A 15,389-nucleotide genomic window follows, 5' to 3' on the forward strand; every position below is an offset into this window, starting at 1 on the left:
GTGACTCCTCCTTGTTTTTCTCATTATTTTCTCCGGCCTTGCCGCCAAAAGTGGGGGCCGGGGGCGGAGGGGGCGGGCAACTCCACTAGCTGGAGTGTCCTGCGGTGCTGGCACAAAGGGGTGAGCCTTTGAGGCTCACCGCCAGGTGTGACAGCTCCTGCCTGGGGGAGGTGTTAGCATCTCCACCCAGTGCAGGTTTTGTTACTGGCCTCAGAGTGACAAAGGCACTCTCCCCATGGGGCCAGCAACATGTCTCTAGTGTGGCAGGCTGCTGGAACCAGTCAGCCTACACAGATAGTTGGTTAAGGTTTCAGGGGGCACCTCTATGGTGCCCTCTGGGGTGTATTTTACAATAAAATGTACACTGGTATCAGTGTGCATTTATTGTGCTGAGAAGTTTGATACCAAACTTCCCAGTTTTCAGTGTAGCCATTATGGTGCTGTGGAGTTCGTGTAAAACAGACTCCCAGACCATATACTCTTATGGCTACCCTGCACTTACAATGTCTAAGGTATTGCTTAGACACTGTAGGGGCACAGTGCTCATGCACTGGTGCCCTCACCTATGGTATAGTGCACCCTGCCTTAGGGCTGTAAGGCCTACTAGAGGGGTGACTTATCTATATCTGCATAGGCAGTGAGAGGCTGGCATGGCACCCTGAGGGGAGAGTGCCATGTCGACTTACTCGTTTTGTTCTCACCAGCACACACAAGCTGGCAAGCAGTGTGTCTGTGCTGAGTGAGGGGTCTCCAGGGTGGCATAAGACATGCTGCAGCCCTTAGAGACCTTCCTTGGCATCAGGGCCCTTGGTACCAGGGGTACCACTTACAAGGGACTTATCTGGATGCCAGGGTGTGCCAATTGGGGAATCAAAAGTACAGGTTAGGGAAAGAACACTGGTGCTGGGGCCTGGTTAGCAGGCCTCAGCACACTTTCAATTCAAAACATAGCATCAGCAAAAGCAAAAAGTCAGGGGGTAACCATGCCAAGGAGGCATTTCCGTACAGAGTCTAAATCTGAATGACAACATGTGGACTAACTTGTAATGTTTTTCTGCGCCACCATTAGTTCTTAATTTATATCTTCTGTTGTTAACCAAAGTGTATCATCTAAATAATATTTTCATTGTAAATATGTCACCAGATGGAACAGCTAGGATGGCTTGATACAGGTATAATTGAATCTCTGTGCTTCCCTTCTATTTTTCCACAGATAAACCAGGCATCCTGCAAGAATGTCTTGTCTATTATTTCCCTGGCCATTAATGGTGTCACAGAAGGTATGTCAAGTATTTGAGACACTCTAGTTTGGGTTCATTGCTGATGTTGTATTTGGTTTCTACTTTAAATAAGATTGGTGCCCCAACAGTTTACTTGACAGACAAAAACTGGTATACCCTGAAAAAGTCTCAGACAAACAGTGGCTAAATTTGTGGTGAAATTTCATTGGGAGTTTTCAAACTATTGCAGTCCTAGTCAATTGTATGTTTTCTTTTTGAATGCTCCACCAGCTTCTAGTTCTGTGGCCCCCGAACAAGTGGCCAACATTTCTTAAAGAAGGTTGTTGCTGGTCATAATGAGACATTGACCACAAGCCGTCCTTCTAAGCTCTTCGTTTATGCCCCACCACATAATGGCTGGCCAGGATCCATCCTCGGAGGGTCCTGGAAGAATTATCTGTAAAAGACTACTGAAAATATTCTAATTAATGGAATCAGTTGCCACAGTTGTGAAGAGCAACTTCAGATATGTAACCACAAAGAGATTTCCAAGATGACAGATGATGGAAGAAGCTTAGAAACAATGATATAACTGGGCATGGCCTAGAGTGACTTGTAGTAGGAGGCATTTCCTTTTGCTCAGCTCCATCTTTGTTTGTTTCACCTACACGGGCACCACTGAGGGCTTTATCTGCACTGGAAACACAGAGGGCAGGTGGGGAAATGTCAAGTGAATCTGCATACTGTGTTCCTGAGGTGAGTAAGTGGCTTAGAGCAAGCCCATACTTCCCATGTCTTGCTTGCTGAGACTGAGCGCTCCTGGCACTCTTCAGTGTTGCTGGGCTGCTGAGGACAGGGAGCAAGGGAGCGCAACAGGATAAACATGTAAAAAATAAAATAAAAAAAAATGACCTAAAAGGGGACAATGCAGCGAATCTTAGAGTGACTTTTAGATGAAGTGAAGGTGGAATGGCTGCGGAGGTGAAGCTGCAGTGATTAAGTTGCTCAGACTGAGGTAAGGCACTAAAACAGTTGCAATCATTGGAGACTTGCACATGTAAACAACTTCCCTGCAGCAGAACCCTCAGAGGCATGGAGGTGAGTGTCTGCCGCAAAGGAAGCTGCGGTCACTGGTGCATCTACTTTTGCCCAGGGGGTGGGGGCCTTGTTGCCAGCAGGGAAGATCAAGGAGATACTTTGCAAGTCAGTGCACTTTGCCTCGTATATAAGGAGTATTGATTCCACCACCTGGAAAGCCCAGTGCTAAGGGATCCCTTTGCTTCTGAGTACTTTCCAGTCCTGGACCAGTGCACCTGCATCTGAGTCCTACCAGATGCTTTGCATGACCAGGGACCATAGTAGGCTACTAACGATCCAGCTGCCACTTTTGGTAAAACCTGACATATCATTTCCCCTCCCACACTTTTCACTACTAGTGTAATGAGGAAGAAGGTGATTACACAGAGTTGGAGACAAGAACCAGACTTGCATGTAGAGCTGCAATCAACTGAAACATCAGTGTGGCAAAACCTTTGGCTGATCACCTTTTGTGGACCCCGCACAAAGACAATTTCCCTGCAGAAGAACAACATCAGACAATGGTGGTGGTTGGCAGGAATAACCAAGATCTCTTGGTGCTGGGCTTCTTCCATAAACCTTTAGTATGGCATGTTGAAGTGGACCGCACTCTGTGGTGCGTCATGAGGAGTCGAGGGAAAGGACATCCAACGGGGTGTCTAGAAATTTTTGCAACATGTCAGTAACTTCCTTTCTGAGAATCCCCTTTGCCTCGGTCGATCACACAGAGCTTTCATCTGTGCACAAGTAAAGTAAGGAACAGATTCAAGTATTAGAAGCTGTACTACAAATAGAAGAGGAACCAAGGGCAATTGGAAAGCTGACAGTAGCGATGGCCCGTGTCCTCTACTCGGCCCTTTAACGCTGGAGCGGGCCTTTAATGGCTGGTATTGCCAGACACGACGGGCAACAAGTTTGTATTCAGTTCAATAATGTAAACATATGAATCCATGAGGTGCTCTTTCAATCCTCACAAGAGCTGCAGAGAACTTATTAGTCCTTGTATTGTCTTTTTGGTTGCCAAACAGCCTATATATTATAATACACTGGCTAAACGTAACACAGGATCAGCCCCTCCAACAATGATCAGCCTGACAGGCTGCCTTCAGAGCCCTCTGTTACCTGCCCCTGCTTGTTTGGGATCCCAGCTGAGTCATGCAGCCTCTCTTCAACTACCAGTAATTTTTTTATCAACTGTGTCACAGCCCAAGAATCTGTTTGAGCCTACGTCTATTTTATCACCCTATTCCAGAATCGGTGTAGGCAACTAAAGTATGCTTGGATCACACAAACCTTACAACCAGTAAAGGATGGTGTACAGTTTGTTTGACAGAGATATGCTTAAGAGATTGCTCATTCATCTTCTTGAACAGACACTTTTCCAGCTTTTGAAATGGATAATGAAACCAGAGATACAAAGAGATAGGTTGAGGTACCATGAGTGACCTCTGGAGAACTGCCCTGCTTTAAAGTTAACAACATTTGCTTTTGCGCATGATCCAGGGTGATTTGAATCTACTTGGCCCCAGTCTGTAGTATCACACCAAGCAAAAACAGATGTATTGGAAGGTGGCCTCAAGTAATTACCAATGGTTGAGATTAATTTAAATAATCTAAATGCTCCAACAGTAGCTTTTTGCTTCTATCAGGATTGCACCCCGTCCCACTTCTTATTCAAAGAAATATGCAGTCCTTTACCAAGAACCGGGATTATTCGAATCAGTGTATGAAAGAGAGCTAACTGCGTAATTGAGGCAAAGACTAAATCCGCAGTTCTGTTGTGGGAAGTACTTGAGTCCTTTTGACAGGTCTGCTTTCCATATTTCGCTACCAGCCATTCCACTACAATTAAAAAGCGTTGTGTTTGTAGTCTTCTCAGTCCCAATCTTAATCTTCAATCCATGCTGTGGTTCTGAGTGTCCACTATCAGCTCCCCTTACTCTGAACAGTGCTCTCTCATTTGAGTGTAACTAATGTGGGCCCTGGTGATGGCAAGGTGTAGTGTCTTAACATATGAAAACGTGACTCTGTGAGCCTAACTTAGAAAACCGTCGACAAGTTCTATATCAGTTACGCACAATGTGTACTGGAGTAAAAGCCTTCCTCCAATACATCCGAGCAGGAACCTAGATCAACCTTTTTTTACCTGATACACCAGTGAGCCATGAGTTTACAAGTCTAAATCTAGGGAAATGTGACTGTGCAGCTAGCTTAAGAAGAGTCAGCAGGGTCTCAGACCACTGGCAATAATGCACCAGGTGTACCAGAGCAAAGCCTTCCTTAGGAATCTGGCACACTCCTTCATCCCATCTGGACCTGTTCTTGTCTGATACACCAGTGTACCAACAGTGGGCAAAACGAAGTGTGTGATCATTGAATGGTCAATTCCATAGACTCTACATTACCATGTGCTCAACCTCTGCTACTAAGTCAAATTATCTTAGCTTCTAGAGACTTGTTAAAGCAGAGCTCTTCAAGGTGGGCTGAAAAGCCTCTGCATCTGGGGAAGTGACAGGTATGCCAGGTAGGGTTTGATTCCGTGCATTACCTGGATCCTAATTTCTCACGCCTTCCTTTTTTCCGTCTCAGCTGGTCATTCTGATTTGTTCTGTAACTGATGTACAGTGCTGTACAAAACTAAAATATATATTAAAAATGACATTACTTTTCCTTACAGCTATTGAAATAAGGCACAAAACAATTGAGTCAGTATGTTTGTGGTTTGTCAGTTGAAGACCTGTATAAGCGAAGTCATGGGTGGAAATAAGGGGATAATTTGCAAATTAGACATTTTTTAAATGATCATATGATCATTTAACCACTGGAATGCTAATTATTGATCCACCAGTGACTGTTTTACAGTTTGTGTCAATATGTTCTCGTCAGTGTAATTAGCCAGTCTTTTTTTGTCAACTTTGAAGAGCATTCTGTAGAAATTTGCTGCTGTTGCTGAATAACATGGGTTATATGGCGTCTAGAAAAGCAAACTTTTAATAATCTTTTAGCTAGAAAGTTGCAAATAGGATGTGTTGAGGAATAAAGATGAATTTGTGTTGCAAAAAAAATCTATTGTGCTGCCCATCTAGTTTGGCCTTGCTATACTTGTGACTTGTGTGTTTAGACTGTGCAGGTAATCTTCATCTGCAAAGTCCTACTCTTTTATTTCCTCTTTGTGGTAATCCTGATTTCTTTTGGGGAGCCTAGCCAGTGTTTCTTGGGAGGGTTTGGGGGGAGGGTGGAGACAGAGGGGAGTGGTGAAGAGGCAATCTTGGTACTGTATCAAAATGTTTGACTGTTTATTAGCAGTTTATTAATGGCATTAAATCTGCTCTCTCCAAGGTATTGTCACAGCTTCTACCCCTTTCGTCCTCCTTGGAGATGTTCTGGATTGTCTGCCATTGGATCAGTGTGATAAAATCTTCACGTTTGTGGAAAGGAACGTCAGTACGTGGAAATCGGTAAGCAGTACAACTTATAGATTTTTCAGTTGAACAATTGTGTATGTATTTTGATACCTGCAGATGGCTGTAACTTTGTAGTAGATATTTTCTCTACGTGATTGTCTTTTGAGATGTCACAAAATATTATTCCAGGAGCACCATGTATTTACCAAGGTTGTTTAGGCAATGAAAAAATCATACGCTATATGTTTTATTCCCAGTGCCTCTCCTTTTGTCTGCCACAAGTTCTGTTACTCATTGAAGGCAATGCACAGACATCGCCAGACGTATTGACTTTCTTTTTAACGCTTTAAAAAATATATATATATATTTTTGTTCCTCATGTTAGCACTTAAATACTTGACATGGGATTGCTATTTCAATAAACTCTCACATGCTACATGTGATGTTGCACCAACATGATTATCACAACTTTTGAACCTGTTGCAGCATAATGATGAAGTTGAATTAAAGTCACTATGACCTGGGCTAAAGGGTTAAGAATGCACATAAATGTTCCATGTATCCTGTATGAAAAACAGACTTGTTCTCTTCTTTCGAAGGGCTCTCGACTGAAATGTGCTCTTATTTGCTCTGTGGCTCAAGGCCTGTTACAAGTGCACCTTTTGAACAAGAACAGCCTTAATATGAATACTCTTGGTCTGGTGCCGGTTCCAGACTTACATTGGAAATATTTGCAAAACTGATCTAGGCTTTTCTGAGCGCAACAACAGAAGTTTGAGAGATGATTGTAAAGAGTCCCATTTTCAGAATCACAGCCACATGATTTCAAGGTCTGTTTGGGTGGCTAATACTGCTGTGGTGCGAGCAAAGAACAGCTCTCTTTGTCTCGGCGTGTCTTCATTGGAGTGGTATTAGTGGCCTTGGAGACCAGCCCCCCTGTAGGGCTGGTCACAGAGTCCATTAAAGTTCCTTTCTTACTTCCCATCAAAAACAGATTGTTACTGATTTTTCTCATTTATGCCTGACCATAATTACAAATGGTTTCTGAACAAACCCCTATTACTTGATTCCCCTTTTTACCCAACTAGGGGCATATTTATAACTCACTCACCTGGACCTAAATCAGAAAAATGATACCATCCCTTTATGACAAAAATGTGAGTTTACCGGAACCAGCTTTGCTCAGTATGAATTGAGAGTGCTACAAGCCTACGTTTGTGTACACAACTTTAATCATGTTTAATTCCAGTGTGCATGTGTGACCTGCCTGTGTTTGTCTATGCAAGTCTTATCTGTTGTTTTGTGTGCATGCTTGTCTATGTGTGCATGGGATGGGTTGGGGGTGAGGGGACTGGGAAGTGGTAGTTGGAGGGGGGGATGGTAGGAACAGGGACACTGGCTGTCATGAAACGATCTCTATAGGGGCGCCAACCCACCGTGGATGCCATCCAGGAAGGCATTGCTTTGCTGCATGTAGGATGCCCCTGGATGACATTCACAATGGTTGACTGCCCTAGAGAGATGGATCTCAGGAGGTCAATAGCCTCTTCACAGATGACAGCAGGACTCAATGGGGCAGGGCTTGAGGTGCCTGGGGTGAAGGAGATGCCCACCCTCGTAGGTGAGCGGGCCTGGGCTACTGGGAGGGCGGTGTTGGTACGGGGGGTGGCGGCTGTACCTGTAGCAGGGGTGGTTCCAGTGGTGTTCACCATCACCAGGGAGCTTCCATCCGAGGAGGAATCGGAGTCAGTGTTGTCACCTCCTGTCCCTGCCGTGGTGCTTTCCTCACCCTCCGTCCCACTGGTCCCCTTGGCGTCACGGGACTCTGCTTCCTGGGTCCCGTGGTCGTGCCCCTGCTCCTCCGCCAGATGATGCTAGTGCACACATGGACAGGATGACAGAGAAGGGGGGGGGGGGGTAGAGAGAAATGGAGCACTGGGTCAATTGCAGCACCAACACCACAGATGACATACACATTACCATCAGAGACCGGGATCAAGATAGAGCACTGTGCACAACACTGGTGTTCCATTGGCTAGGTACCACAGCAAGATGAGAGCCAACCACTGCCATCTGCACCCCTCCTGGGACCTACTAAGCCCTGTCTGACATGAAATGCCACCTAGCAAGATTTTGCCATACACCCATTTACCCTGAGCTGGACCATGCAGCAATGTCTGAGCTGGCATTAAGGGGCACCCATTAACTGAAACCCACCACTAGGATCCCATGCCAGGGAGCAAAGATGGTTGTTGCACACACTGTACTCACCTGCTTGTGGCTGCTGTGCTGCCCTCAAGTGCCCATCCAGCTCTGGGTAGGTCACCAGCATTATGCGGGCCATCATGGGGGTCAGGTTCCGATGGGCACCCTTCCCTCGTTGGGAGGCCATTCCCAGCTGGGCCACTGTGGTCTTCTGAGCCCAGCGTTTCAGGTGCTCCCACCTTTTCCTGCAGTGGGTGCTCTGCCTGCTGTAGGTAACCAGGGTCTGCACGTCCTTGGCGATGGCACACCACAATCCCTTCTTCTGATGGGCACTGACCTGCAGAGGAAATACAGACAGGAGGACACCATTAACCATACAATCCAGCCTGTCACACATATACCATTTACCCTAAAATGGCACACACATCACCCGGAGCCATGCACGTACACTACCACCAGACATACCTCCCCCTAAATACACACACACATCCCCATGCAACCTTGTTGCATGCATTGTCCCCATGGTGTACTCACCTGTTGGTCTGGAGGCCCATATAGTTGTTCATACAGGGGTAGGACCCCATCCACCAGGCACTCTAACTCCTCTGAAGTGAAGGAAGAGACCCTTTCTCTTGTCACACGGCCCATGGTACGCTCCAGACTCTGGTCACAGCAGCACATGCAGTAGTGGTGGTGTTCTGTGAAAAGTGAGGAATCAAGTGAGGTTATAGACAGAAAATGGCATTCACGTCCGCGGCGGTGTACACCGTCACCACCGACGGTCATCCTCATTGGACACTATACTCCATAGAGCCCCATATAAGCCAATGAGGAATTGCATTGCGGTGCAAAACCGCCTTCCCCCATGATGCCCAATGCCGGTGGAGTTACATCACTTCCACCTGTCCCTACATACAGGACAGGCAGTCGCCATTTTATGGTGGTGGTCAACATTCTGAAATTGAAAACTGCGTCATTGCTGGCAATTGTGCATACATTGCCATTTATGTTGTCCAATTACATACAATCTCAGTTACACTGAGGTGGTGGTTCCATTGTTCAGTTTGTCACTCCCTTCTCACTCTTGTGTCCCTTAGGTACCTACCAAAGTGAAGGAGTAGGAGGAGGAGGCAAGACCCCTTGTGGACTTGGCTACACTGGAGGACAGACACATAAACCTCACCTACAGACTGAACAGGGCCACAATCACAGAGCTATGTGCTCCATTGGAGCCTGATCTGATATCAGCTATCTGTTATTCCACTGGGATTCACCCCCTCTTGTGTAAATTCTGTCTGTGCTCCATTTCCTGGCAACTGTCTCTTTCCAAGTGACAGTGGGCTTGACAGCAGGAATGTCACAGCCAATGTTCTCAATAGTGCTGGCAAGGGTTTTTTCTGCCGTGCTCAAACACATGTGCAGCTACATCGCTTTCCCCCAAGTGGAAGATTTGGCCACTGTGAAGGCTGGATTCTATGCAGTCGGACATATTCCAAATATTATTGGGGCCATTGAATGAACACATATTGCATTTGTACCCCCCTGGCACAATGAACAGGTGTTCAGAAATCGGAAGAGTTTCTACTCACTCGATGTGCAAATGGTGTGCCTGGCTGACAAGTACATCTCCCACGTCGCTGCCAAGTATCCTGGGTCGGTGCATGACGCCTTCGTTTTGAGGAATAGCAGCATCCCAAATGTGAAGGCACAACTACAGAGGCACAGGGTGTGGCTAATAGGTGAGCCTGAGTCCACACCCAATGCATGTCAGTGTATACCTTCAGGAGTCATCCCCCATAAGATTGTGCAAGGCTAATGTTTGTACCTCAGTTTTTGCAGATGTCTGTGGCTACCCAAACCTGTCATGGCTCGTGACCCCTGTGAGGAATACCAGGACAGGGGCTGAGAATAGGTATAATGATGCTCATGGGTGAACCAGGAGGATAACGGAGCGAACCGTCTGCCTCCTGAAGGCCAGGTTCATTTGCCTCCATCTGACAGGTGGATCCCTGTGCTACTCCCCTGAGAAGGTTTGCCAGATAGTTGTATGCTGCATGTTGCACAACCTGGCCATCAGACAACATGTGCCCTATCTGCAGGAGGAGGGAGGTGAAAATGCTCCTGTGGCAGCAGTGGACCCTCAGGACAGTGAGGATGAGGAGGCTGAGGATGAGGATGTGGACAACAGGACATCAGTCATACAGCAGTACTTCCAATGACACACAGAATAGAGAGTGGAATGCACCATTCCTCTGATTATTTATCTTTTCAGTGTGGCTGTAGCATAATGGCAGTCACTTCCTTTGCATCTCGACTGACTGTCATCTATGCCTTCTCAGTTTGCAGATGTTGGTGTGGTTACAACTGTGTACTAATGTGATGACTACCTACAGCTAAGGCCATTATTTGTATGCAATCACAAAGTTCAGGACAATAGCACAAGATGAAATTATTAATAATAATGCACATTTTCATCACATTAAGCACTGTCATTTAAATTTTGTTCAAGGGGTGTTTATTGTAGTGAAATATATAGAAGGAATGGTGCAATTGAATGGGGTGATGGTAGAGGTAAGTCCAGGGTATTGGTGCAGTTTGTTTGTAGCATAGGTCGTGTGTTCAAGGGGCCATAGGAAGGGGAGCAATGGCAGTTCAAAGTGGACAAGGTGACTGAGTGAAACACAATGGGGACATTCAGGAGGGTCTCATTTCCTGGTGGTGGTCTTGGTCTTGGCAAGTGTCTCTGCTGTCTGTCTGGGTTTCAGGGACTGTTTGCAGGGTGGTTCACCTTCTGCAGGGGGAGGAGTGCCAGTGGCGTGTGAGTCCTGTGGCAGGGCCTGTTGTCCACTAGCTGCAGTAGATGAGGAGGACTAGTCAGTTGACTGGCTAGTGGAAGGGACCCGCTGGTGTGCTGTGTCCCTCATGATGTTGGCCATATCAGCCAGCACCTCTGCTATGAAGACCGATTGTGTTGAGCGTCTGCAATCTTTCCTGATCTCCTGGTGGTGTACCTCCTGCAGCTGCTGGTTCTCCTGCATGATGTTTAACATCTGAACCATCTTGTCCTGGGATTGTTGGTAAGCCCCCAGGACATTGGTGAGTGCCTCCTGGACAGTCTGTTTCTCTGGGCCTTTCCTCCCCCTGGTGCACGGCTGTCATCCGTGTGTCCCTGTGCCTGTCCCCGCCCCCCTGTGCCTGTGTCACCTGAACGCTGTGCCCACCGCCACTGACCCCAGGACCCTGATTGTCTCGGCTGTGAGGTGTGGACTGGGGTTCCTGTACAGGTGGGCACACTACTGATTGACGTGTCCTGGGGACTGAGGTGTAGGGATGTTGGGTGGCTGCTGTGGTGTTCGATATTGAGGGGAGAGGCTCTGTTGTGGACTGGGTGCGGGCTGGGGTAGCCAACTGACCAGTGGTCCCTGATGGGCCAGGTAGTTCATCCAGATCTAGCATTCCAGAGCTACTGTCGTCACTGGGGGCATTTACTGTTGGGGGACTGGGTAGCCGTGGCACCTCCTCGCCATTGAAATTGGCTGGTGCACCTGTGGGGGGTGTAAGTGGTGCATTATGCTAGGTGTCTGTGACATTTTCTACATCCCTAGCTTCCCCTGTATCGTTGCTGTTGGATGTTCATGCAGTGGGTATGGCAAGCAGGGCTTGGCATTGAGGTTAGTCAATTGTGGTGGTGCACTGTGTGAGATGGAGTGGAGTGATGGGTGTCAGGGTGAGGGGTGGTGGTGGCATGCAGGTATGTGGGGGATAGGTGGCAAATATTGACTCACCAATGTCCAGTCCTCTGGCTACTCCAGTGAGTCCCTCAGGATGCAGTGTTGCTAAAACTTGCTCCTCCTATGCTGTCTGCTGTGGTGGAGAAGGTGGGGGTCCACCGCCAGTCCACTGGATGGCGAGCTGGTGCCTTGCTGCCATGGAACGTACCTTTCCCCCGTAGGTCGTTCCACCTCTTCCTGATGTCTCTTGTTCTTTGATGCTGTCCCACGACATTCACCCTGTCCACGATTCTCCGCCATAGCTCCATCTTCCTGGCAATGGAGATTTGCTGTACTTGTGCTCCAAACAGCTGTGGCTTTACCCTGACTAATTCCTCCAACATGAACTGCAACTCATCATCTGTGAAACGGGGGTGCCTTTGCGGGGACATGGGTGTTGTGTGGTGTGTGTTGTGCAGTGCGTGTTGAATAATGTGGTGGGGTGTGGGGTGCGTGACGGATGGATGGGTATTTGTGGTGTGTATTTGTTGCTGTGATTTGCGTGGATATCTCTTGGCTATTTTTCATGTTCGTAAAGAGTTGTGGGTGTGTGTTATATAGTGGTGTGTGTTTCAGTGTCAGGTGTGTGATTTTAGTTTTGGACAATGTTGTGTTGTTTTGTATTTGGGTGGCCATTCTGACTGCGCTGGTGTGTGCCGCCAATGGTTTACCGCCACTGAATGTCCGCCATGGTGATTCGTAGGTCATAATGTGGTGCCCGTTGTTTTGTTGGCGTAACAGTATGGGTATTCGTACCAACACTTTACCACTTACTTTTGGTCTGGCAGATATGTTTTGTGGCAGTATTCTGTAGGTTTAGTGTGTGTGTCGTAATATAGCGAACGGGTGTTCGCCTCCATGACGGTATGTTGGCGGCCCTCACCGCGGCGGTAAGCGGGATTTACCGTCAGTGTCATAATGAGGGCGAGAGTGTGTAGAATTTTAAAGACTCAGCACTGCTGTACGTACTTACCTGATAATAGCAAGGATATACCTTTCTAATCTGATGAGGCTGAAAAATGACTTGAATGACCGCGATCATAACACATTGCTTCATACTTTACACAGTGTTGAATTTAGGAGGTCTCAGAACACCTGTTACACCTTGGTCCCCAAGCCATTAGTGACTAATAATTACAAAAGTGTTTGCTGGCCAAAAGTGATGTCTAATCCGTACTTGCTTAAGGAGATTTATAAATTATTTGTTGATGCTAACTATGAAGAGTACGAGGTTAGAAATATCACGGTCCTCAGTATTCATGAGACACTGATACGTGAATTACAAAATATTTAAGCGAATCACTGTCACTTACAAAACAAAGGAGTAGTTTAATAGGGATTGCTCCAAGGCTAAATTAGCATTAAAGTTAGCCATTATGTCTCGTTCACAGGGGGCGATTGAAATAGTCAGAAATGGTTATAACACTGGCAAAGAAAAGCTGGGAAGATTCATTCTGGCAGAACCTGCTTGATGCAACTAGACGTAACGTTAATGTAACCTTCTGGAAGTTACTTTCTAATAGACACAATGAGGGTAGCAGCGCTACCCACATTCAACGACAGAGTTGGATGGACCACTTTATGCTGCGCCCTGCAATATTTTCACTCATGATTCTCCCCCATCGCAGCCGGCTGAAATGCACTCACTCTTAGGTGACACAGGGGCGAAAGTGCATAATATCGATGATTACATTGTCTTTACTCTGGGGGAAAACTATAGCCGCAATCGATTCCTTAAAACCACCCAAAGCCCCAGGTCCAGATAAGATACCGGGGGATTTATACAAGTCTGAGCCAGAAATATGGTCCAGTTATATCAAAATGATATCCAATGCAATAGCAGCTGGGGGCCCAATGCCCAATACCTGGAAAGGGGCTGAAATAATACCCATTTATAAGAAGGGCAAAGTGAGTTCTCCTGCAAACTACAGACCCATCAGCCTTATCGATTAACCTTAACAAAAAAATAACAATTATTGGATAGACTGTTGGATTGGGTTGAAGTCAATCATATTTCCCCCTGCAGGCAGTCTTTCGTTCCAAATCCAGCATGGTGGATCAAGTTTTTAGGTTGGCGCTCCTCTTTTGGAAATACATAACCCTTTATGTTGTTTTTGTGGACCTGTGATCTGCATTTGATTTGGTCCCCAGAGAGAAATTGTGGGATGTCCTACACAATATAGGTACCCCAGGGAACATAATCCATCTTCTACAGCGGCTGCACGAGGGCACATATGCTCAGGTGAGACGGGGCAATCCGGATGCATTAACAGACCATATCCCTTTCCAGCGGGGTCCCATCAAGACTATTCACCCTATACTTAAACGAGGTGGTTCAAGCTGTGTATCTTTGCCAGAATGATGCTCCTTCTTTAAATGCTAAACAAATCCATATACTACTCTTTGCGGACGACTCTTCTCAAATAAGTTTACAGCGTTTTGCACAGATCGTGGGTTAGAACTGATTGTTAGCAAAACCAAATTGATGGTGGTTAGCCCGGGGCCAGCCACAAGATGCACTATCACTGTAGCGGGGGTTCCTTTGGATAAAGTCAGTTCAATAGATTATTTGGGCATTAGGATCTCCAATAAATTGCATTTGGAGGATCAGATTAGTAAAAGCGTCTCTCTAATCCAACATAGATCAGGTGCTATTCTGCATTTACACAAAAGTACCAACACGAAAGCCTTCTCCCCGGCTATTAAGATCGATTTGTCAAAAGCACAAAATGCTGCGGCCTATGTCGCTGAGTTGTGGGGCTTTTGCAAAACTCACAAACTGTGAATTAAAACTGCTTTGCAAGAGCACTTCTTGCGTGTCCAGGTAGCACCCCCGTGGTTCCTATCTTTCTGGATCTTGGTTTTAAACGTATCTCAGATATGTTAGCCCTAAGACCGTTATTTTTTGGGTAAGTATCTGGACTACTCCAGAGCTCATTACCTATACGGACTCACTTCTTGATCTTTTAAATAGACCAGATGTAGCCTCCATCCCATGGTTTAGTCATGTGTCTAATCGGTTTCGTATTTTGGGTCTCTGGAGATATTGGGAGAATCCTCAGGACTTAATGAAGGCCCAGAAGCAATCTTTGAAGTTAGCCTATTGGTCCCATGTTAGGAATAATTATCTCCTTGGTACATCCCATGGGCGGTTGACCAGTAAATTTTTTTATTTTCAAATGGTACCCCCAGTCCAAGTCCTTTTTAGATCTCATTCCTGACTCCCTGGGAAAGAGCCTGTATGTCTGTATTCGGTATGGGTGTTTGCTGCTAATGTCTTTTACCAGTAGTTGGAGGGCACCGTCGGTATCTAATCAATGCTCTGGTTGTAATGGTGCCCCTTAATCAGTTGAACATTTTTTTTTTTTTTTGCACAGCTTACACTTTTGCATGATGCAAATGGATTCGTCCAATTTGTCTGAACATTGGCATCAGACAACATGTTATTGCCCTTTGGATCTTCAAGAGCGACACTTCTACTGTTTTGGTTCATGCAGTTAGCAAGTTCCTTGTGGCTGAATGGCACACACGCACTCGCCTTTAACCCCTTCGCTGCCAGGCCTTTTCCCCCTCCTGTGCCGAGCCTTTTTTTGGCTATTTAGAGCAGTTCGCGCTTAGGCCCTCATAACCTTTTGTTCACATAAGCTACCCACGCCAAATTTGCGTCCTTTTTTTCCAACATCCTAGGGATTCTAGAGGTAGCCAGACTTTGT

The 15,389-nt window shown here is 46.4% G+C and overlaps 1 protein-coding gene across 2 annotated transcripts in view; it reads left to right on the forward strand.

Moving 5' to 3' along the window:
- THOC1 (THO complex subunit 1) overlaps positions 1-15,389 on the forward strand; it is a 467,835-nt gene that overhangs the window by 68,226 nt on the left and 384,220 nt on the right. For both annotated transcript variants that reach the window (XM_069219988.1, XM_069219989.1), the window contains exons 4-5: positions 1,214-1,280; positions 5,637-5,755. In XM_069219988.1, coding sequence (XP_069076089.1) covers positions 1,214-1,280; positions 5,637-5,755 — 186 coding nt within the window. The remainder of the gene's footprint in view (positions 1-1,213; positions 1,281-5,636; positions 5,756-15,389) is intronic.

The sequence above is a fragment of the Pleurodeles waltl genome, chromosome 2_2, assembly GCF_031143425.1.
Source record: "Pleurodeles waltl isolate 20211129_DDA chromosome 2_2, aPleWal1.hap1.20221129, whole genome shotgun sequence".
NCBI lineage: Eukaryota > Metazoa > Chordata > Amphibia > Caudata > Salamandridae > Pleurodeles > Pleurodeles waltl.